General features: G+C 38.0%; 3 protein-coding genes, 1 long non-coding RNA gene, 1 other non-coding gene and 2 pseudogenes across 6 annotated transcripts; 5 read left to right on the forward strand and 2 right to left on the reverse strand.

The window, feature by feature from the left end:
• Positions 1-365: 365 nt before the first annotated feature.
• On the reverse strand, positions 366-2,655 carry LOC147848707 (uncharacterized; annotated as a pseudogene).
• A 1,412-nt stretch (positions 2,656-4,067) lies between these two features.
• Positions 4,068-6,506, forward strand: LOC147848708 (acetolactate synthase 2, chloroplastic-like). Its single transcript, XM_087338208.1, has one exon. It carries the CDS (start codon positions 4,085-4,087, stop codon positions 6,053-6,055), a length of 1,971 nt encoding a protein of 656 aa, XP_087194334.1. The 5' UTR covers positions 4,068-4,084; the 3' UTR covers positions 6,056-6,506.
• Positions 6,507-7,978: 1,472 nt separating this feature from the next.
• On the reverse strand, positions 7,979-15,210 carry LOC147848709 (leucine-rich repeat receptor protein kinase HPCA1-like). Its single transcript, XM_087338209.1, has 19 exons — positions 14,974-15,210; positions 13,866-13,992; positions 13,267-13,338; positions 13,030-13,104; positions 12,793-12,864; positions 12,550-12,693; positions 12,381-12,455; positions 12,225-12,296; positions 12,077-12,145; positions 11,919-11,987; positions 11,760-11,834; positions 11,593-11,664; positions 11,360-11,485; positions 10,741-11,198; positions 10,272-10,424; positions 9,461-9,600; positions 9,176-9,389; positions 8,849-9,093; positions 7,979-8,638 (listed from the first exon to the last, which is right to left on the reverse strand). Exons 1-19 carry the CDS (start codon positions 15,062-15,064, stop codon positions 8,216-8,218), a joined length of 2,772 nt encoding a protein of 923 aa, XP_087194335.1. The 5' UTR covers positions 15,065-15,210; the 3' UTR covers positions 7,979-8,215.
• Positions 15,211-15,534: 324 nt separating this feature from the next.
• On the forward strand, positions 15,535-15,608 carry TRNAV-AAC (transfer RNA valine (anticodon AAC)). Its single transcript has one exon. It is a non-coding gene; the product is annotated as a tRNA-Val (tRNA).
• A 4,008-nt stretch (positions 15,609-19,616) lies between these two features.
• On the forward strand, positions 19,617-20,887 carry LOC147848711 (uncharacterized). The gene is made up of 3 exons (XR_015531885.1): positions 19,617-20,190; positions 20,369-20,522; positions 20,842-20,887. It is a non-coding gene; the product is annotated as an uncharacterized LOC147848711 (long non-coding RNA).
• A 7-nt stretch (positions 20,888-20,894) lies between these two features.
• LOC147848712 (uncharacterized) lies at positions 20,895-22,681 on the forward strand. Of its 2 annotated transcripts, none has more exons than XM_087338206.1 (3): positions 20,895-21,029; positions 21,686-21,756; positions 22,217-22,681. In XM_087338206.1, exons 2-3 carry the CDS (start codon positions 21,718-21,720, stop codon positions 22,511-22,513), a joined length of 336 nt encoding a protein of 111 aa, XP_087194332.1. In that variant the 5' UTR covers positions 20,895-21,029; positions 21,686-21,717; the 3' UTR covers positions 22,514-22,681. The 2 variants fall into 2 exon arrangements, with proteins under 2 accessions (XP_087194332.1, XP_087194333.1); XM_087338207.1 differs by having other exon boundaries at positions 20,895-21,025.
• Positions 22,682-23,334: 653 nt separating this feature from the next.
• Positions 23,335-23,975, forward strand: LOC147848713 (small ribosomal subunit protein uS10 pseudogene; annotated as a pseudogene).
• The last annotated feature ends 256 nt before the right edge of the window (positions 23,976-24,231 follow it).

The following is a 24,231-nucleotide window of genomic DNA, read 5'->3' on the forward strand; positions in this document are numbered from 1 at the left end:
ATCATTGTTGCTACTGTAGAACGGTAAATTACATAGTTCGGAGAAAGGACATTAGTGTCCATAATCATCAACATGGTAATGAGGTAAAAAGAATCTCGTATTCCTATTATTTTCTCACAAGTGTACATTTTATTTATCCTTCAAATGTCTAAAATTATGGACAAACCCCAGCCTTTCGGCAGAACTCAGGGAAGATTCAGGGGGATTATACTCATTTCATCACCACAAGGCACTTAAACTTACAAACAAATTGCAAGTTTTTTGTTGCCCACAACGGGATTTCTAAAAACATGCAGTTTCCATACAGTTAAAGACACCCTTCCCCTTACGTTGGGTATATCTTATCTACTCAAAAACATGGAACCTTTCTTAACCAATAATGATTTTAGAGAACCTCAGTGATAGCTGAAACCCTCCCTGTTGTAATTAACCTGTTTGTGTCGGTACTGGTTTTAACACACTTTTTGTATACATCTTCCTTCCATGCATCCATGGATATAAAGGTTTAGGTCATGCCTTCACAAAGGAGGATGGATCCCAATACCATCAATCTGAGGCTCAAATGTCTATTGGAGATTCAACTGGCATTTGAGAGCATCCTGTTGATCACAACATATCATTGAATGCCTCCTAAAATAACATTGCTTGAAGAAAAACTGAAATTAGGTTACCATACTCTCAAAATTGGTTTCCTACTTTACAATCACTCTCAAGACCCCACTCAACAAAGCGTTCTGTAAATGACATATCACCAACCATGCAATCATAGTAGCATCGATCATAATTAGCTGTCTTCCCTGGAATACCATTACAATCTTCAATCCCAACTGAAAGCCTATGTGGAACAATATTATTCTTTTTCTGCCTTGTCAAACCTACTGCCTCTGCATCTACATCGGCATTTATCGACTCCAGAAATCTCTCGAACGAAGAGGAGTCATGGAAGTAATCCAGCATAGACAAACTTCCATTACCATTGCCAATTGAAAGAAGCCTTAAGAATTCTCCAGATCCCATTACGTCTCTTTCCATAATTAGTTTAACTGCTGCAGCAACATCAGAACTAGTGAGTTTTGACTGCGTCATAATGTCATCAGGGGTTGATTTGGTCTGAGAAAAAGCCCAATTCATGAAGTATGTAATAAGGGTTGAATTGAAATCTGGCACTCTTTCTAGGAGAGGGCCCCAATCATTGAGCACTTGCTTGAGTCCACAATATTCAACATCAGCTATGTTTGAAGTATCCACACGATGCAACCGAATGCCACTATGCTTCAAGTACGACGCTAAGTGAGACGCGCTCTTGCAAGACAGATTGAAACATACTTTACACTCCTTGAGCTTTTCTACAAACTTGCCGAGCTTATCACGAAGATGGAAAAAAAGGGATCCAAACATATCATATTTTGGGACTCGATATACTGAACCAGTTGATATAACATTCATCATATTCCAACCACTGAGAGGGTTTGCATCAGGACCTATTATCTACCCCTCTGATGGATGGACGATGAACTTATTAAGAGTCCATTCGCCTGTGTGGTAATAAGAGCCAAAAGGAAGAATCATACCAGATCGACGGAATTCCTCCCACACAACTTGATGTGATGGGAGAAGACGGGCCAATTTAGCATAAAATTTGGGACCTTTCTGAATAGTCTCCATCCTTGAACTCAAAATGGATTGCAAAGAGCATTTATTCTCACACATGCATACCAAAAACGGCCATATCTCGCCTCCATCTTCAACACTTAAAACAGAACCAGTACTAAAAGACCCAAAATTTAATTGGAATCTCTCTTCTTTGTTACTATATTTATAAGCCCTGTTCAGAGTAGCTATGGCTAACACATCAACTAAAACACTTTGACAATATGTCATCGATGTTGAATACCACAATGCAATGACAACGTCAATGGCATCATAACCACATGTCCGAAGAAGGTTCAATATCAAGAAATTTCGAGCAACAATCATCGGGTTATGGTCATTTATGTACATAGTGATATCCCCGGAAAATCCTCGAGGTATCTGACAATTTGTCTCTATAACATTCCGGAGATCGCCGGATGCAGCAAAGCATAAATTAAGATTCTTGGGAATTGTGGCTAGAGTCTCCATGTGAGCATGTCTTCCCATAATTCCATAGGAAGGTATATTCCCCCATACTGAAGTTGATCTCACAAGAGCTTTCCGGAATCTCGCTGATCCTCTTAAATCCATGCTTCTGGGACTTGACTCCTATTTACGATCATATCACAACATTTCTTATGCATATTCAAGTGTTCCTTCTTGCAATCTGAACTACAATAGCTTACTAAACCACACGAAGGGCATGGAATCGAGCCTTCATTCACACAAGCAAATCCTGTTGTTGGGTCCCAATTAGCACAAGGATTAGTGGTTAGGTTGGATCCATTGATACCAAACCCTAGTTTGCCTTCAGTTCCTTTCACGACTTGTTCCAGGACACGCTGCACAAACTCGGGACTATCCATGTTGAGATGGTTGGGCATGTCATCAATGCTCGTTTTATCGTGACGATAGTTTTTTCTCCAGGAGGGATGCCATGAGCATGACACAGGGGATGGGCCTCTGAGAAAAGATCGAGAAACATTGCCTCGAGTGATGAAGGCGGGCCAAGGAGACATGCTTAGAACCTGTCACCTCGAGGAAGGGCGATAGAAGGAACAGAGTGAGTTCCTTTTTTGAAGTGGCCTCAAGTCTTGTTTGTTCTCTCTGTTTTTATTTCTCTACGTGTTTTTAAACATCTATATTGTTAATTTTGTCCATAAGTTCTAACTTATAACCACGTTACACTTTCATAAATCTACATGCTATTTTACAAAAACAAATGTCATGCAATCTTTCATAAGTAAGATAAAGGTGATCTTTGTAAGAATCTTTGGAGAAGGATAGAAGAACTCGCGATACTAATTAAGCCAATATATGCTTGTAATATCTCGAACATATGTGAAGGTGATATGCCATGTGTGTGTATGGTAGCACGAATTTCAAATTTCTCTCTGTTGCACTTTGCACCAATGGGTGTTATATAGGCGTTGATGAATTGGAACAATCCATCGATGAGTTTGTAAAGCAAGAAGGCCTTGACAAAGTTATCATTGGGAGTTTTTCATTTGATAGTGGTTTTGTTCTAAAAACACTTTCACAATTTGAGTGTGTACACTAGTGATTTGACCTAAAAAAATGGCATTGGCTAGCAAAATGTCTTATTCACTAGTATTACATCATGGGCTAATAACCATTAATCTACCAAAAACTCATATGCTCTAATTGAAAACAAACAAGGGGGTTGAAGGTTATATGAGAGATAAATATTATTGTTGTTGTGCATTGTCGCATTCTACACTTCTTTCTTCTACACTTTGGTTGATGTACACATGACCATCATTTTTTAATTGGTAGTCTTAAGACTCGGAGCATTCGTATAACCAAACCCAAAGTAACAAGCAAGAGTTAACACCTTGAGGTCGAAAGCTTCATCTCATGCAAGTTAACCATTACAAAAAATTACCAAAAGGCCACTCTAATGCCACACAAGTTTAGGAAAGCAATCAATCTCATGCATTTTAATTAATCGACTACTGTCGAGCTAATTAGGGCTGACCCTACTATTTATTACGCAAATGAGCTAGTTTGCAACCTTAGTTGCCTCCTAACAATGCACTATATCTATTTACAAGCTCACTAGTATATGCTCAAACAACGCATAGACAAAGTGGGTTGACCATTGTCCACGGGTGTGCCAACACGATGACAAGTGGCTCGACGAATCTGAGACATGTATCAGTGAATCATCGGACGGGTATAGGTTTCCTTGCGGGCGGACAAAGACAATAGAGTCTGCGTGTTTCTCTGTTTGCCCCTGGGGGGACACACAACACACACTTGGAAACTTAAAACTTTAAAGTCGGTGACTACTAACTAGGTTTTCTTTTAAAACTAAATTCTTGATGCAGTGAAGAAGAATTATGTAAATTTCTTAGGACCATCCATATCTCTTCTCTTCCTCTGTTTCCTTCCATCTTTTCTCCCTTGGGAAGTTTCTCTGTCACCAGCGATGGCTATGGCGATGACACCATTACCCACTCTTCCAATCCACAGCTCCACCTCCAGATCTGCATTTCAGTCCTCCCATCTTCAATTGGGCGCCTCTGTTTCTCTCCGCAGACACCCCAACCCTCCTCTGCGCCAGAGACAGAGACATGGAAGGATCTCCATGGAAACAAATGTGGCTACTACCCAACCAAAACTCGAGCTTTCGTTGTCTCCGCCGACTTTCTTGGCTTCCAGGTATGCCGATTCCGAGCCCCGTAAAGGTAGTGATATATTGGTAGAAGCTCTGGAGAGAGAAGGTGTGGTAGATGTGTTTGCTTACCCCGGTGGAGCATCAATGGAGATACACCAAGCTCTCACAAGGTCGGAAATCATCCGAAATGTGCTTTGTCGGCATGAGCAAGGAGAGATTTTTGCTGCCGAAGGTTATGCCCGAGCATCAGGAAAAGTAGGAGTTTGTATTGCCACATCGGGACCTGGAGCCACAAACCTCGTCACTGGATTGGCGGATGCTATGCTCGATAGCACCCCATTGGTCGCCATCACGGGTCAAGTACCCCGACGCATGATAGGCACTGATGCCTTCCAAGAAACCCCTATTGTTGAAGTCACACGATCCATCACTAAGCATAACTATCTCATCATGAATGTAGAAGATATCCCTAGGATCATCAAAGAGGCTTTCTTTCTCGCGTCATCGGGTCGCCCGGGTCCTGTACTCGTCGACATTCCAAAAGATATCCAACAACAGATGGCAATACCAGATTGGTCCCAACCCATGAAGCTTCAAGGTTATCTTGATCGCCTTCCAAAACAACCCCAAGATAACCAACTTGAACAAATTTTGAGGTTGATTTCAAGGTCCCGGAAACCAGTGATATACTGTGGAGGAGGATGTATTAATTCGAGTGAAGAACTTAGAGAATTTGTGGATCTCACAGGTATCCCGGTCACAACTACTCTGATGGGTCTCGGCGTATTTCCGTCATCGGATGATCGATGCCTCCACATGTTAGGCATGCATGGAACGGTATATGCCAACTATGCAGTGGATAAAGCTGACCTCCTCCTTGCTTTTGGGGTAAGATTTGATGATAGAGTTACTGGAAAACTTGAGAAGTTTGCAAGTCGTGCTAGCATTGTTCATATTGATGTGGATTCCGCTGAGATTGGGAAGAATAAGCAAGCCCATATCTCCCTTTGTGCCGATGTCCGCCCTGCATTGCAGGGTATTACCCGCCTCATTAAAGCACAAAAGCTCTCGTTTGATTTCTCACCATGGAACAATGAGCTCGCTGACCAGAAGAACAAATGGCCTTTGAATTACCCCGACTTTGAGGACCTTATCTGCCCACAACATGCAATCCAGATGATTCATGATGTTACAAAAGGGGAGGCCATCATTTCTACTGGTGTTGGTCAACACCAGATGTGGGCAGCCCAATGGTTCAAGTATGATAGGCCAAGGCAATGGATCTCATCAGGTGGACTTGGTTCTATGGGCTTTGGATTGCCATCTGCTCTGGGAGCTGCAGTGACCCGATCTGACATGCCAGTAATTGATATTGATGGAGACGGTAGTTTTTTAATGAACATCCAAGAGCTTGCCACCATAAGTGTGGAGCAATTGCCAGTGAAAATCGTGGTCTTGAACAATCAACACCTTGGTATGGTCGTGCAATGGGAAGATAGGTTTTACAAGGGAAATAGAGCACATACTTACCTCGGTGATCCGAGGGATGAGAGTGCGATTTTCCCCGACTTTTGCAAGATTGCAGAGGGATGTAAGGTACCATCCGCTCGCGTCACAAAAAAGTCTGATCTTAGAGCAGCCATTGAGAAGATGTTGGAGACTCCAGGACCTTATTTGCTTGATGTTATTGTGCCTCATCAAGAACATGTGCTTCCTATGATACCTAGTGGAGGATCGTTTGGTGACATCATCACAGAAGGAGATGGTAGGACAAGCTATTGAGCTTCTGGTTGGGGTTGGTTGATAGGAATCGGATGTTGATAACATCGTAGATTTGTATCTGGTTTGTGTTTCACTTATTAGGCTTTCCTTGAGATTGTTATGTTTTAATTAATGGTTTTTGGGGGATCTACTTCAAATATTATCTTCAGACAAGTCATTATCAAGAGTAATGGTTTTAGCACTTTATTTTCTTTCTTTGATGTCATATGCACAATACCTAAACAATGTGAGTTCTTTAACGCCAATCACATTTGCTATGGTGTTGCAGACATTGTGTAGTTGTAGTAATCCCAAGAGTGGTATTTTCAAAGAAAGTAGTTTTCAGCTATTTTAGCTTAGTGTGAACACAAACCTTTTGTCGAGCCCCTTTTTTAGATGAGAGTATAGTTGAAATCAGCAGAGCTGTTTCTATGTAAAATAAGTGAAGCCTTTGTTGTTTGTTACTATTTAATCTTCAATGTCTATCTGATATATAATTTCTCAGAATTCATTGATATGCTCACAAATAAGATGTATCGGATTGATTTGCTGTGCTTGCACATAGTGATTGCTCGTTTTGAAAGTATTATATTTTGTACAATGGATAAAAAGTAGGTGGTTTGTTCAGCTTGTTGCAATTTTACTAGTAATTTATTGACGATATTGACTATTTTGAACCTTTCATGCATCTTGTTTCTAATGCTTTGCTTCAGCATCTTTGTAAGGTGATGGTGCATATCAATCAGATATGGATTAAACTTGAGATGTTTGTATGTCTCAACCAACATGGTTGAAATTTGGGAATGTCTTAATTAAGGAAGAAGGTTGCATGCTGGTTGCAAAATAGGGTTTCTAATGCTTTGCTTTAGTCTCTTTATAAGGCAATGGTGCGTATCAATCAGATATGGATTCAACTTAAGATATTTGTATGTCTCAACAAACATGGTTGAAATTTGGGAATGCCTTAACTCCACAGGGTACAATGTATATATAGATTAAACTAGAATATATTTGTATGTGTTAATAAACATCATTGAATTTTGGGAATATTTGACACAGCTTCTTATTAACATTAATTCAAGAATACTTCTTGCTCATATGAGCAACATATAACTCTAAACACACTTGAAATTTTTATTTAGGTTATAATATCTATAAACCATTTCCATAACAGTAATAATGTTTATGTTCATAATTGTATTTTGTTAAAACTATGAATTTGCAATAAAAAATTTCATGTATTTTTCATCGTTTTCTAATAATCAACAATAATGACAATATAAATCAATTATTGATAACACATCCAATTCTATAAATGGCAAGGAAATCCATGATTGTATATTTTCCTTCTTTTGCTATGAAATATGTAGTCACAATTCCACCAAGGAAGAAGTGAGAAGTTACTAAAAGGATAAATTTAGAATATTACATTGCAAACATCAACGCTAATGTTGGATTCAATGCAAGGCAGGAAGGCCTATCAACTATATTCAACCTTATCTCATTACTAACATGAGTATATTAACTCTCATAGAGCCCCGACACAGCATCGCACTCGATCACACAAGCTAGGCATTTAAGTTGCATTTGACATCGAAATCCGTTAAATATGAAGGCATGCAAGGCATGCAAGGAACGATTGGTGGAGGATAAGTATCACTTGCTTTTTACATTCTCCACAAATGTGCAATTCATGAAAGCTAGGATGACATATAGGATGACATATTAAGAGGTAGTGATGATTCAGCTCTCAAACTAAACAGAACACCTAGAAAGTGGAGCTCATGTGTGTGCATTATTCACATCAAGACTTTGTGCTTTAAAGTATGAACTTCCCTATGGAGGAGACACATCAAGAAAACCTATGTACTTCAGTCCCATGGGTCAATATTGACATGTATAGACACTAAAAAATATCTAATCTAATCTATATACACACCTCACACCCATCAAGATTATGACTCTGTGGACACTAAAAAATATCTAATCTAATCTATATACACACCTCACACCCATCGAGATTATGACCATATACATACTGTCTCTTTGTGTACAAAGGATGCATGGATACGAGTATATACAACTCATGTACACAATAATACATGGCAAAAGGAATTTTTGGCAATGCCTTACTCCAGTTGGAGGAAAGTAAATAGCAGCTTCCATATCACCTTGTGAACTTCACTTGGGCTCAACAGTAACTGTTACACCATCACCACTGTATTGAAAAGCTGGATCTCTTCGGCAAGAATATGAAGATATAGGAGGAATACAATTCTGCTCCATTACTATTGCTTCAATTTCCTTGGCAATCTGCTTCATGGTAGGACGGAAAGTTCCTTCTTCTTCTACGCAACGTAAAGCAATATCTAAGATCACTTGTAATTCTGACTGGGGACAATCCTTGATCAAAGGATCAACCATTGCCATCACAGCCTGTAGACCTCCTTTCAACCAAGTTGTTCGAACCTCTCGTACGATGTGTTTTCCTTGCTCAATAGGTTGCCTGGAAGTGATAAGCTCTAGGAGGACCACTCCAAAACTATAGACATCACTCTTATCTGAAAGTCTCTGTGTTGTGCAGTACTCAGGATCAAGGTAACCCTGTTAATACATAATACAAGGTAAGAATTCGTAGAATTATTAAACATCAAGAGTTGCTTTCAGCTGTACACACTACGTGAAAATGTTTTGGATTCAGTCCCATTAGATCATATTTGAACATATGATCTGATACTAAAATCTATGTAGGTTCTATGTATCTATCTAATCTCACATAAAAGCATACCAGGTATGCTTTCATTGCAATCTTACCAAAGTTCCTTTCACTTGCGTTGAAACATGACCATTTCCTATACTGCAAACATCCGGTGCAAGCTTTGAAAGACCGAAATCTGCCACTTTCGCATCCAGGTTTGAATCTAGAAGGATGTTGCTAGATTTCACATCTCTGTGTATTACTGAAGGGTTTGCTTCACTGTGCAAGTATGCAAGTCCTCTTGCAGAACCAAGGGCTATTGCAAGTCGCCTTTGCCAATCAAGTTGAACGTTTGAGTGACCTAAAAGATCTTCATCAAATTACGCCAGTGCTCCACAAAACTTCTCCGACCAATATTATTAGACAGAAGTGCAAGTATTTACCTAACAAACTGTCTTGGAGGGTTCCATTAGGTATGTATTCATATACCAGCATTTGTTCTTCAAAACAAAATCCCATAAGACATACAAGATTCCGATGGTGTACCCTTGACAATAATTCAATTTCATTCTTGAATTCGGCTGCCCCTTGATAAGATCTTCCTTGGGCCTTCTTTATAGCGACCTCTTCGCCTGAGGACAACACACCTTTGTATACCTGAGCATAAGTAAAATAAATAATTGCCCCAAGTTGATAAAACAAGGCAAAGCATTCTGGTTCATAGGTACCTTCCCATAACCACCTGCACCGATTTCACGGCTTTTATGGAAGCTGTGAGTGGCTCTTTTTAATTCAGATAGTGTGAATAATCGAGCACCTTTCAATTTTGGGGCACCGGATTTGTCCACACGAGTTGAGACCCATGATACTGAAAGTATGCAAAATAATGTGCTTTCATGCATGGATTTCATCAAATAATTAAAAACACATTATAAACAATGAAAATTTTGCAGATGCACAAAATGATTCTGTTTCATAACATTAACTAAAAGTTACTAATAACATGGTCCATCACTACATAGCAGTTCAATCTGAAACCCAAAAATCATGGAAAGCCTTACACCTTACAAAAGGAATGACCATTCATGCATATCCTTTATATGACAAGAGTTGCAAATTAAGGGTGTAAACAATAGAAAAAGATTCTGACGACATTATACCTAGAAAAACATAAAATCTTAGCTAAAACAAAAGCAAACATTAAAATAACCTAAAGTTAAACAACAACCACCAGAATATCAACTAATTACTGTACAAAAATTATGATGTAACTATTAGCCGTGCCTTTAGAAGACCTGAAACTTCTGGGTTGCAAAAAAAACAGCTCAGAAACTTCTGATGCTATTTCTTCCCTTTTGTAAAAGAAAATCTTTGATTGCTATGTGAAATTCAGAGTAAACATTTGATAGTCCCTCAAGAAAACTTTTGGCAAGCATACAAGAATTTCAAGTGCCAAAGGAAAAATAAGGGTAATCTATAAAAGAAGTTAGAGAAGAAAGAAATAAGTGAGTAATCCACTATGCTAATAGAAAATATTACCAAAAGGCTTGCTGATTTCTTCTGCTTTTTCAGCCCGTTTCTTTTGTACCATAGCATAGACACATAATATCAGAAGCGCGGCTGTAAATGCTGCACCTCCAGTTCCAAGTGCAACTTGGATGGCAGCACTTAATTGAGACTCCACTGATAACCCTAAAAAACAGCAAAAACATAGCATCATTAAGATATGGGAGAATTTTGAGAATACTCCTTGAGTTTCTATATTTACTCGGATGTCCCTTAGTTTTCATAGTTTCACCAAACACACTTGGTTAATTCCCGAAAGAAACAAAAGGGGAACGAATTGACGATATAATTGCTCAAATAGCATATATTCTTTCAAGGGTTGATCAAAGGTATTTGGCGGAAAAAAAAACCCAAGGGGCATTTAGGGAATTAAAGGAAATTTTGGGTATTTCAGAGTTTTCTGTAAGGATATTTGACACAGCATATAAGCCAACTTCATTACCTTGGGGAGAATATTGCCCGAAAGGTAGGTACTCATATGGTCCCACAGTAGGAAGCAGAATCGCACTGCTGCTAAGAAATGATGTGATGGTATTAGCATCAGAGGCAGTCCAAGCTTCAGAATTATTAGGGAAGATCGAAATATTTGCAACCACATCTGATATGATCGAAATAGAAATTTGATCTTCACTAGTGATAAGAGGAATACTCTCTGGGAAGCTGGCCTTCAAGACAGGTATCAGTTTGGAATCTAATTTAACTTTCAATGCAGTGAAGACAAGGGCACCCATAAGAGGATAGGCACAGAGACAGGTTCCTGGTTTAGCCGAAGGATTGGACACATATCCTTCGCGGCAATTACAAGATGAGGAAGGCGTCAACAATGATGAGTCAGATGTTGGATTGCAAGCACTTTCCAGTTGATTCGAATTCAATTGGCAGATAGGATTCCCTTGCAAACTTTACAGACACCATCATGTATACAACAATCAACATGTTCCTTGTCAGAAACAAAGTTCAACAATGTGGGTTCGATACATACGTCAAGTTCCCAGAAATTTGAAAGAAATAAAGACTTAATGGAATTACTCAACAAAATTGTTAAAAAGTTCAGTACATACTTCAGAGTTCCAGAAAATGTGCCTAAGAACCCTGATAAACTGTTCTGTTGTATATCAACTTCAATCAAGTTAGGACCTGCCTTGCTAAGATCTAACGTGCCATTTAGTTCATTGAAGGCAATCCTCCTGCATAAGATTAAGATTTAGCGAGAATGTTAAACTTGTAATAGCTCCAAAACAAAATTTTAGTGAAGTGCATTACTTGAACTCAAACTTCTAATACAACAACTTACACAGATGCAAGGTTTCGGGGAGAAAATATTTCAGATGGTACACTACCCTCTAGATTTGCTGCCTCTACAGCACTACACAATGCACAATACCAAGCTAAAACATATCATTCTACAGATACAGATAATGGTGACACTAAAAAATAGCACATGGGGCAAGGAAAACTTACATGGTTGACAAATTTGGGAATGACGAAAACCATGACGGTATTGAGCTCGATAAAAACTGGTTATGGCCCATATTTCTGTTTTGAAACTTTAAATTTTAATGCATTATCAATGGTAGCAGCACAATAAAGATAACAAATTATCTGCAACTTCATACTCACAAAATTTGAATATTCACAAGATTTTTCAAATCTGGAAGTGGCCCAGTGAGATTATTTTGATTCAATTGTCTGCATAAAAAATGGGATTTCAGTTGGTAAACCACTTGCAGATACAACCTCGAAAATAAGAAAAATGTTCAAGTACAGCATAAACATACAGTGTGGTCATCGTAACTAAATTTAATAAACTCTGAGGGATACTTGTAAAACTGTTATGATCTAATCTCCTGCAGCAGACAAAAACTGGTTCATAAGAATAGATCATTATTCTCATATGAAAGAAGGAAAATTACCATTCAAACTTACAGGATGTCAAGTTGTGTCAAATTTCCAATCTCTAGTGGAATCGGACCTTCAAAGGAATTATTATGCAGCAATCTGTTGATAAAGTGTGAGCCATCATATGAGAACATCACAGATAGTAGTATAAAACCAGCATAAGATGTGATAATAAGCTCTCACAAATGTATTAATGACATTCTAGAATTGAAAAGGCCTGATGGAATGAAGCCAGAAAAATGATTTGATTGTAAGTGACTGCAATAACAATAAACATGTTAAGTACCGATGTGACGATATGCGATGTTCTGATAGGATCACTAGAAAGCTGCATCATAATCTGGAGACTTACAAATGATTAGCTTTTTCAAGCATAGACATTGATGAGGGCAGGCTCCCACTTAGCTGATTGCTTGATAAGTCTAGCCAAACCAATTCAGAGAGCTGACCAATTGTATGAGGTATAGACCCCGAGAAGAAATTGTGATTCAATGACCTGTATTGTTATACACAGAGATATAATCATCATAATGGAATGGATGCTTAAGAATACCTCAAAGTGGCCAAAAGGAAATTAGCAGATTTTGGAACTCACAAGCTCTTCAATTTAACAAGGTTACCCAGATCCTGAGGTAAAACTCCATAAAAGTGACAATTCTGCACATATCTGAAACATGAAATCGGATTTAAAAACTGAACAAGTTCTAAAAACAATACCAAGAGGTGAATGAAAATGACTCGTTAATTCATTCATCTTAACTGGGTGTGCTCCAGATACAATAAATCTCAAGTTCTAAATTAGGGACGTAAAATATTACAGAAACCCACTTACAATTGTGTTAAATTTATAAGGCGGAATAATTGCAATGGAAGAAGTCCTGTCAAGTCTCTGTTGTATGATAAATCCCTGCGTTAAAGCACCATAGGGAATCAGTCTCAAATTTTCAAGAAACGATAATCATTTATAAATGCCGGGTCTTTGTGCACAGTTTTTATGCATCTTCACAAGAACCAGCCAATAGTTTGAAATTAAAATATAAAACTACAGAAGAAATGGAAATGGACTTACAATACTTGTAGATTGACAAAACTTCCAATGTCCATTGGCAAATTTCCTGAAATTCCTTGTGCTGGAAGGATTCTGAAAAAGTAGAAGAATGGGCAGATTCGATATTATGTGGAACTGAGACACCTCATGGATTCACAAGAAGGTACATGCAATATAACCTCTCATTGCATCTTCATAGTACACAAATAGTATATTTCCTACCAAAACCCGTCCTCTCTTCTTGAGAGCATGAATCACAAGAGACATTAATCTCATCTTGAGGAAATGAATTTAATAAAGGGAAAAACTCCAAAATACCCATGTGCTTTCTTAATTTCCCTAAATGTCCCTGATTTTTCATTATTTCCTATGATGTCCTTCATCAACCTCCCAGAAAACCCCAGGACTGTTTTGGAGTTTTTCTCTTTAATGAATTATGTTTATCATTTTTTGGCTGGATAAGTCGCCAAAGCATTTTGTGGGCATTAGTATGATACTCTCTCTCCCCTCTCCCTTTTCCTATCCTTTTGGCCCCTACTGTTGATAATATATCATTATCATCATCATTTCAAAAACATATAAACCAAGAAAGGTTGAACTTTAAATATATTGGTACTCACAGTTTAGTGACTACAGTATTACTAGAATCACAGAACACCCCCAACCATTCAGTTTCACACGGATCGGTGTCTAGCTTCCATGGTAAAGTTGATGACCAGGCCTTCTTCAAAGACTTAAGGACATTCACTGCAAACCCAATTATCAACATAACACAATCTTCAATTCATGAAGGTAAATAACAGTTAGGAAATGATAAGCAGAGAGACATGTCAGGACTAATTTTATCAATATTGCATGCCAACATGAATAATGTACATCAAACCCCATTAATGTAAGGGTAAATTGGACCAAAGACACGTAAATTCCCACTAAAATCTTCATCAGAGATGGAGAACAACAAAAGGATGCATTTGTTTTCTGGTTCGTAAGTGCAGAAAGATGGCTTTTTATGGTGAAAATGCCCTGTGGCACGTTCTACGTTGGAGAAAAAAAAACCTACAAATTTTTAGAGAAGAAAAAGAATTTGCTATACAGCTAGTTTGTCAGTGCAGAAAGGGAGTGTGCTTATTTTTCCAAGGGTAAAGGTTAGCATCAGTGAAGAGATCATGGGTATATATCAAAAGTAGACATCAACATAAGACATTACTTACATATGCGTAAAATTGGATCACTAACTTCCTCATCAGAGATGACGAAAACAAAACACATTAGCAGCACAAAAAAAACCGAATGATATGGGCATTAAATAAAATTAACATAAGCGGAAAAAAACTTGAATTTTCTTATGAATTCCAAGTCAAATTTGGAGGAAAGGAATGCAGAATAGATATTTTAAGGCTTCATCTTCTCAAGATAAAGTTGGTGTGTGTCAAGTAATTCTGACTAGAGATAACATGTAGAATATCAAATCAAACACTACGAACATACACATAAATTGGAAGAAATAAGAAACTGCAAATATTCCAACTAAAACCCTTATCAGAGATAGATAAAAGGTCGCAGAAGACCGAATTTTTGTAGTGTGTTTTTTCGTTTCAAGACGAATTAACATAAATCAACAAAATATGAGAAGAGATAAACAGAAGTGTAATGACATCAAATAGCAACGACCTGCACATTGTTAAAACGAAATTCCTTAACAGAGTTGGAGAAAGCAGAAGAATTCACCATCTTGCTGGTTTGTGAGTCCCGAAACGCAGCATGAATTCAGAATCAATGCAAGAAGCAAAAGGACAGCGATGAAGTAGCATTGCTTCATGATTGGTAGAGAAGCGGGTCGAAGCTAAAAAATCCTAGATGGAATGGAGAAACCCGGAGACAAAACGGAAGGTAGCAGGAACTAAAGAAGTGTGAAGAAACCATGGGTGAGCCGGTGTCTTTCATACTATTGAGTTGGGGGGGGAGCTACCAAACAGCACCAACAGAGGTGAGAGGTGAGAGATGGTAGCGAAGGAAGAAAAGAAAAGAAAAGATCGGGAAGGTCGCGATTCTTCTGCCTAACATCATCTGTCTCATTCCTCTTCCTCTTCTTCTTCTTCTTCTTCTTCTTCTTCTTCTTCTTCTGTTTTCTGCTTTCTGCTGTTTGTTGATCGACGACAAATCTCTGCAGAAAATGCTGTTTGTTGATCGACGAAAAATCTCTGCAGAAAATTCAAAAGCTGACATAAATAAAATTTCTGTTTTTAGTATTTACATTTTTTAACATCTTCTTTACATTTCTACCATCCAGGTTTCGTGGTGTAGTTGGTTATCACATCAGTCTAACACACTGAAGGTCTCCGGTTCGAACCCGGGCGAAGCCATACTTTCCCTTCCTTTTGCCATTTTGCATCCTTGCATAATTTTCTTGGCATTGGAAAATTAGAAATTTATACCTACCCACAAAAGCAAACATGAAATATTTCAATCGACCCCAATCATACACGTGGTCGTGTCATTACATTTGTCTCAACTCAACTCAAATATCTTCATGCATTTCATCGATAGTTAGTAGTTGATGTTCATTTCCTATTACTTACTTTGCACACACGGAGTATTGATCACCTACTCAAGATTATTAGCAATAGAGATATCGTTGATATCTAGGTTGGTAATAGGTATAATATAAAGTAAGAACATTGGACATATGAATCTTTATCTCGGTCACTATTAATCATATTTCTATGCACTAGAAATTCTTTTGACTTTTCAATAGGTGGTAAGTGCAATAGGCTTCAACGTCCAAAAGGGGTCGATTTTTAGGAGAAAAAAACACAAGTTTCTAGTGGTGGTAAGTGCAATAGATACAAGAGTTGCCAACATCCAAATTAGCAATCTAACTTATGGAAGCCTCAAAACGTAACATACCATCTAGAACTACATCCCAATGATTATTCATCCAAATAAGGTTTATATGTTGTCAAAATTATGGATGTTTGGAGATTGAGGGGACAATAATAAAAGTAAGTCCATAAATGTTATCGTTGTAATAACACACGTTACTACATAAGTGTTCTCTTTATACTAAGAAGGAATAAAATTATGAATATGTATCTCAAAAAAGTGTGTACGCCCTAAATTAATTTCTCCCGCAACGATTATTTATATATCTTCGAAACATTAAAACAAGAAGCGTTGAACCGAGCAGCCTGATGTTGTGATCGTGTGCTTGATGTTGTCACTTTTTTGGATGCATTACATTTTGCTTTGACAACATGGTTAGATTATTATCATCATCATTATTTATTAGTGTATATCAGTTATCAAAGCTCAATAAGTGTATTTATCGCTATTAGGTCAACTATAAACTGTCAATTTTTCTTGAAATCAAGATCTACCGATATGTTTGTCACCAAGAACTCATGAATTGAGAGTTGCAATACCTATTTAGTATATTAAGAGTTGTAAAGTCCACATTTAGTGAGGGTTGTGAGAGATACAACAAACATGTTTGTCTTCTCACATGAAAAGATATTTGAAGTTCCAATGTCGACAATCAATTGACTTGACAAGGATAGAAGCAAATCACAATCATCGTCTTGTCCTTGTACTCCACACATCCAATGTGGATACGATAACTACATGCTTATCCCCTATAATTGCATTGCAATTTTATGATGTGCCATTGGCAATTCCTTAAGTTGCCCAACGGACTATTCATAAAGTCAAATTGTGTGAATGTTGAGTTCACTACAATCATTTTGTAGTGAAGTTGACATCAACTGGATTTTGTGTTTTTGCTGGATGCTCTTGCATGTACCTCTCCGTAGGACCAAAAATATAATAAGCTTGAGATCAATTGGGCATTGTATTTTTCATGAAGGATTCCCATATATATCTTTCATTAAATGAACACATATGTTTTATGCTAATATTTAAAAAGTAATTATCAACCATTAACCTTAGGAGAAAACACCTAATTACCCTTGATGTTGTAATATTAATGTTTTATGCTAATACTTATCGAGCACTATCAAGTAAGAAGCTAGGCAAGTTGGTTTGATTTCCTTTTATGTGCATTTCACAATATAATCACGAAGAATTCTTTATATATGTCAAAAGTCACTCTTTTATTTTAAATTGCAATTATAAGCTTGAACAACTCATTGGACATACATTCAACTTTGTAGTGTATTGTTTTGGCAATATCCCATACCTAAAGGGGGCATATCCTCTATGCCGACTATCTCACATACATGAACTCGAAGGTACAAATGACATGTTGCAATTGATGTCAACCATGTAGTGTTACCAATTAGCAAATTTTTGTTGGGGTGACCTCATTAAGTTATGTCATTGCTTACGTTGTATCTTTCCGTAAGCATGCCGAGAACATAGCACATAGAGAATATATATCCCAATCTATATGACCAAATTATATGTTGAGAAAAACATGGCACTTGAAAGAGTCAATGCACTTGTACTAACTTCTCGAAGCTATACTCTTTGCAACTTAGAGGTTCTTGTCGTTTCCTACTTTGTGTTGCAAATGTTTTGCGAAGATTGAAACCATTTGTTTGGCACGTTTATTACAAGGCCAACACAACAAACAAACAAAAATTGTGTTGACTTCAATCAACTTCCCCTTTGCATGGTGACTTCTTTCTAGCAACAAGGCAAACATAAAAAAAACCCTCCTTATGGTTAAGCTAAAATTAAGGACATATGATTGGGTTATGCCACTGCACATTTCATAGCTTCCCTACGTGGTAAGCAATATTGTTATAAATGTATACATTATGCTGAAAAGTCTAGTCGGCGAGCATGTTTGAGCACAAAAGGACGTGGTTGATTTGCGTCATTTCACGTCTTATGTTATGCAAGTACTAAGGAATATCATTGCAACTACATAAGCACATTGATTATTTGGTTATTAATTGTTGTTACTTTAGTTTGAGCTTCAACATTGTGATATTGCTTACTAGAGCATATTATTGATAAGTTAGTATGATTAGAAAGTCGGTATGCCAAATACGAAAGGAACTGATCCAATCAATGATCATTCGATTTCAAGCTCATAATGAAGACATAAACTAAACAATAAACAAATCTAATCTAACCGATGATGGTTCGAAGTTCAAGCTCCTCGGGAATTGCATGAGCCCACATCATCTCTCTCGAGGAGAGCACAAGAAATCCAAAAGGCCATGTATTGACTTTGAGCCCCCAAGAAATAATAAGGGAGAGGATTGTGCCACCACAGAGAGGCAACAAGTAATGAAAAGAAGGGGAGAAAACCACTAGCAATGGAGTCGAATGAGAATGGTGTTTTGATTAGAGGGGGCGCTCCTTGGAAGTAGGTAACAATCAACAACGGTTCGGTTCGAGAGGGCCAAAACCGAACCGTTCACAATTTCTGAAACTTGAACCGAACCTAACCACAAAACCATTAAACCGAACCATAATTTTTTTCATACCGTTAAGCCATTAAACTGGTAAAACTGCGGTTTCGGTTTTCAGCTTAGGTCAAAATTTAAATTTTAAAAATTAAATTTTTTTGAGAATTTTCCGAAATGTGAGAACAAGGTAGGAAAATGAAAAGATTGTTTAAAAACAAAATTGTTTTAATTTTTTAAAAATAAAATAAAAAATACAAACTATTTAAACCGCGGTTTTTGGCTGTTGAAACCGAACCGAACCGATTCAGCCGAACCGAACCGATTCAGCCGTTAAACCGCGGTTTCGCGGTTCAGTTCGGTTTATTGCCGATTGTTAGAAGCAGGGTGGACCTGGCATCTGACGTGGCAAGGATCGGCTTGCGTGGCATCCCTACCCCGCCGGACCTGCTCAGTCAGTGCTCCTGCTCCTGCTCCTGCTCCTGCTCCTTCCTTCGCCATAGCCACAATTTAGCAGATCCCGTTTTTCTGTATAGATCATTATTTATATTCTCCTTTTCGTTTTCTTCTTCTGCTAGCATAAGCTCGCTATTTCTTCTTCTTCTATCGTTCGGTATTCTTCTTCTTCGCCTGATCAAAAGGAAAGTACCTTCTGAGCTCTTTACTACACACACAGTCAGATCGAGATCGATCGATTAATCGAGAGAGATCTCGCCACATCCACAACCTTCTGGTGTCCTCTGTTTGAATCAAAACCAACAAGGAAGCACATTCTGACATCTCTGTGTTTTCTTCTTCTTCTTTCTATCGTAGTAGATTCAGAGAGTTCTATCACTTTCAAGATCGCCTCTATCATCTATCTGTTCGAACGAGAAACAAGAAGAAATCTGACGAGGAATTAATTTTTATAGAAAAACCTGCACATTTCTGCTCTTTGTAACTATATTTTATATTTAGATTCATTCTTCCCTTCCCCCGTAGTTACTTGCAAATACCGCGTTCTGCATATCATCTGGTTTCTTTGAATGAATGGCTTTCACCGTGCTTAACCACTCATTATCTTCTTCTTCTCCTCCTAAAATCCTTCTTCTTCCTCCTCCTCCTCGCCTTCTTCCCCTTCGTCTTTCTTGGCTAACTTTGTGACGCCATGGAGTGCCTCCGCTGCTGCGTCCACGCAGACAACAAGGACGAATCAAAGCAAAAGCTCACGTTTTCTACGTATTTTGATGCTCGGACAAACGACAGATCACACTCATAATTCCTTTAATGGAAACTATATAAGCAAACGGATTGTCGATAGTCGTAGTAAGACTGTTAAGATGGCAGCAGCTGTGGACCCTTCTTCTTCTTCTTCTATTTTTGTTAATACGCAAGTGAAAGGAAAATCTGATTGGAACCACGCCCAAGAAATGGTAGAAGAACTGAAGAGAGAGAGAGACTGAAACTCCAGTGAAACGCCTCAACCTTATTATCAACACCATGGTAGAGAGAATTTGTGCAGGTCTGGCCGTGGAAGGAGGAAGTAAAGACTATAAAATGATCGTGACTTTGTTGATGAGCTACTTTCCGGGTACATATTCCCTTGGTGTTCAATCTTGCTGTGATGCTCCTTTTCTTATGCTCTCTTGAGTTTTCTTAGCGCTTAGATTATTGAAACTCTCTGCAGCAAACAGAAATGAGAGAAGGAATTTTTATGTTCGTGATCAATTTTTAGTACTTAGATTTTTGAAACTTTCTGCAACAAACAGAAAGGAGAGAGGAAATTTCTACGCCTTGGACCTTGGTGGAACCAATTTTCGCGTCTTTCTTAAGTCTGCACGTGAAGGGAAAACCTCCTCAATCTGAAGATAGACAGATGGAAGAAGCCACCATTCCTTCAGAGATTAGGTTGGAACTCATGAGGTTTGCTTCCCTACTGACCACCTTTTGCATATATGGTATGTGAAATAAATGGGTTTAGAAATTTCATCATGAACTTATGAGGTATCTCCATCTTTCTTTCTATAATGAGATTTTGCTTAAAATTAAAAATTTTCATCTTGAACTCATGATTTTAGTTTTTCTGCTTCCATCTTTCTTTAAGCGACGTGAAATGTTTTTGTTTAGCAGATTTACACATTGAACTTGACCTAGATAGCGTACCTCTATTCTATTTATAAGATGTGAAATGATTTGTATAGGCCTTAGTAACTGATCAGATTTTACATATTCTTCCATACAGGAGCTTCTTGATTTCCTGGCAGGCAAACTTGGTTCCTTTGTGGTAGGTGAAAGCAGAGATTTCGCACCATTGCCAGGTCAAAAACGAGAGTTTGGCTTCACTTTCTCGTTCCCTATAGATCAAACATCAATTGCTCCGGGGAAAACTGATTAAGTGGACAAAAGGATTTCATGTGGAGGGAACGGTTAGTCAATTTGAAATGATAACTTCCTAGTTAAAAGTTCTCTATATTGTACCTCCCAATTAGTTCGTTCCACATGTTAAGAGCATGTTTTAATGATAAATTTAAAGCAAAGACTTGAAAACCGAAGTCATATGAGGTAAGGAAATGGGGTTTCACATCAGCAGATAACAAATACTTGCTTCCGTTACAATATGAAAAATGATAGTTATTCAGGCAGCTGGAGTAAGAAGCTCTCTAGATGCTAATATTTACATGGATCCAAACTGAGGATTTTGTGGAAGCCCGTAAGCATGGAAAACAAGTTGGGAATAAGGAAGAGTTATTTTTGGAGTTGTGTGATGAGATCAAAGTCATTAGAGTTGACAGGGAGCTTATGCCCCATAACCTCTCAAATGGTTAGTCTAGATCAAATGTCATCCAATGTGCAATACATGAATTCCTCCTACTTCCTGGTCATGCTTGAATTCATCAGTAGAGAGACCTTCCTCATTGTGTGTCATTCTCCTCATGGAAAAACGTGGTCTAGCAAACAACACCTGAATCTATTTCATAGTGCATAAATTTAGGTATTAATGTCATTCCATACTTGGTTTTACTGCATATCTGGGACTCATTTGATTTGACAAACAATCTCAAATTTAACTTTATGCTGGTTGACAGGCTGGCAAGTTGTTCAAGCATTAAAGGAAGCCATGGCACGCCAAGGACTTGATATGATCGTCAGTGCTCTGGTAATCAAAATTTATATCACATATGTTCCTCCTTTTGTGTTTGTCTTCTTGGCTATATGTATGCATTAACATATAGTTGGTGTATATTGATACTGATGGATGCATATTCAAGATATCTTGTATCTTTTTTGTACCACCCCTCAATAGTCATTATTATTTCCTGGACATTTCTTGCATATATTTTACCTGAACAGGGCTGATGTATCATGCATCGAAGGGCCACAATGGGTTTGCATATGTGTGGTATATGTGTTTTATCATCCATCGTTGGCTTTGTAGCAATATCAGCACGGGTGTTCACTGAATGTATTTAACTTAAGAAGGGTTTATGCATCAGTCACTTAGGGTATGACCAAGGATCTCAGGATTCCAGGGTTCCTCTAAAATTACTTCAACATTGTGTTTCCTAAAGCAGCAGTTCCCTAACAGCACCTGGTTTTTTGGTTTTTATGGTTAGTAGATAAATGATACTGTTGGAACACTAGCTGTGGCATCCATGGGAACATCTGAAGATGAAGAAATTCTGATTTCCATTAGACTTGGAACAGGAACAAATGCATGCTATGAAGAATCTATCAAACAGCACCAACAGAGGTCAGAGATGGTAGCGGAGGAAGAGAAGAAAAGAAAAGAAAAGAAAAGAAAAGAAAAGATGGAGAAGGTCGCGATTCTTCTGCCTAACATCATGTGTCTCATTCCTCTTCTTCTTCTTTCTGCTGTTTGTGGATCGACGACAAATCTCTGCAGAAAATTCTAAAGCTTACATAAATAAAACTATAGTTTTTATAGCCTATGAATAAGCTTTGTTTGAAACGTTTCATGGTGTAGTTGGTTATCGCATCCGTCTTACACACTGAAGGTCTGTGGTTCGAACCCAGGCAAAGTTCTAGGAACAGTGTTCGGGTTAGGTTAGGACATTTGCCGGCAATTGTGGGGGAGAGCTGGAACTCATTCTGACCAGAAAACTATAGTTTTTGTAAAAAAATGAAATAAACGATTTTATGTTTATTGAATTCCCGTTTTGTAAAAAAATGAAAGTAAAAGTAAAACGATTTTATGTTTATTGAATTCCCTCTTTTCCCTCTCTTTTTTCCCTCTCTTTGAGTGTGACAGTGTCTGTCATCTGATTTTCTTCTGGTCGCTTGGCACTCCTCCTTGCTCCTTCCTCTCTTCTCCAAGCTCGCTGATTATTATGCTCGAAAAACAGAAGAAGGGTGTAGATCTTTTTCCGATTCATTTTTTTCTTCTTGCTCGGTCGAACTAGTAGCATTAGATATTTGCTTTGTCAGAAACTTCATGTGGTGCTCTTGTCATCTGCTTTCCTTCTGCTCGCTGATTGGGCTACATCTCCAGCTCGTTGCTCTAAGGTATCTCTCGCTCTCTCTCTCTCGATATGTTTATGTTGCTATTATTCTTGGTATGTCTCTCTCTCTCTTAATCTTTGTGCACCCATTTGTGTTGTCTCATACCTCTCTCTCTCTCTCTCCATATGTTGCTATTACTCTTGGTATGTCTCTCTCTCTCGTACCTTTGCAAAAAATATGTTAATGTAGGAACTAGAGAGAGTGAGAGAGAGAGAGATCAGCAGAACTAGCTTCCCTTTCCTCCACTCAACAAGTGGCCTTATCAGTGTCTGTCTCGGGGTATCGATTATACTGAATGGCAATGACTATGCCACCAGCTGTGAAGCCTGCAAAGTTGGGTTTTGAAGAACCACAAGAGGCAATGCACAAGATTTGTATCACTCTTTCATCAAGGAGTATTAAAAAGTTAGAAAAAATTTGTGCTGATTTGGTTCGTAGCGCCAAGGAGAAGATGTTTAAAGTGAAAGGACCTATCAGAATGCTTACCAAGGTGCTTCACATTACAACTCGCAAGTCTCCTTAGGGTGAAGAAACAATCATATTTGACAGGTTTGAGCTCTGAGTGCATAAAAGGGTAATTGACCTCCATAATTCTTTCAAGGTTGTTAAACAGATTACCTCCATCACAATTGAACCTGGAGTGAAAGTAAAGGTTACTATTGCAGAGCCTTGAAACGTTATACTTAATGTCTTATTTTACTTTTGACCTTTAGGGTATTGCTTTTTCTACTTCTTTTTAATAGTTTATTGAATTCTGATGTGTTTTTATGTTCTTGATGTAACTCCCTTAATGAGCCTTTGGTATAGACTCAATTTTGATTTTGCTCTGAAAAGCTCTTTCTATATGTTTGTTAATTGTCATGGTAGCATTTGCTGAGAGAGAGAGAGAGAGAGAGAGAGAGAGATATTTATTAGATAATTGCAGCTTTTTCTTCCAGCAAGAAATGGAGCTTTCCATAATTGGGTTACAAAATGCTGGAAAGACATCTTTGGTGAATGTGATAGCGGTAACATTTTTTTTTTTCCCATAAAAATATCCTCCATTGGTATTAACATAAAGTGGCCCAATGCAATATACAAAATAGTCCACTATTACAAAGAAAATTGCAAC

This window comes from Azolla caroliniana, unplaced genomic scaffold (assembly GCF_043228905.1).
Source record: "Azolla caroliniana isolate FFs.n. ecotype wild unplaced genomic scaffold, voAzoCaro1.0.p SCAF_254, whole genome shotgun sequence".
Taxonomy (NCBI): Eukaryota; Viridiplantae; Streptophyta; class Polypodiopsida; order Salviniales; family Salviniaceae; genus Azolla; species Azolla caroliniana.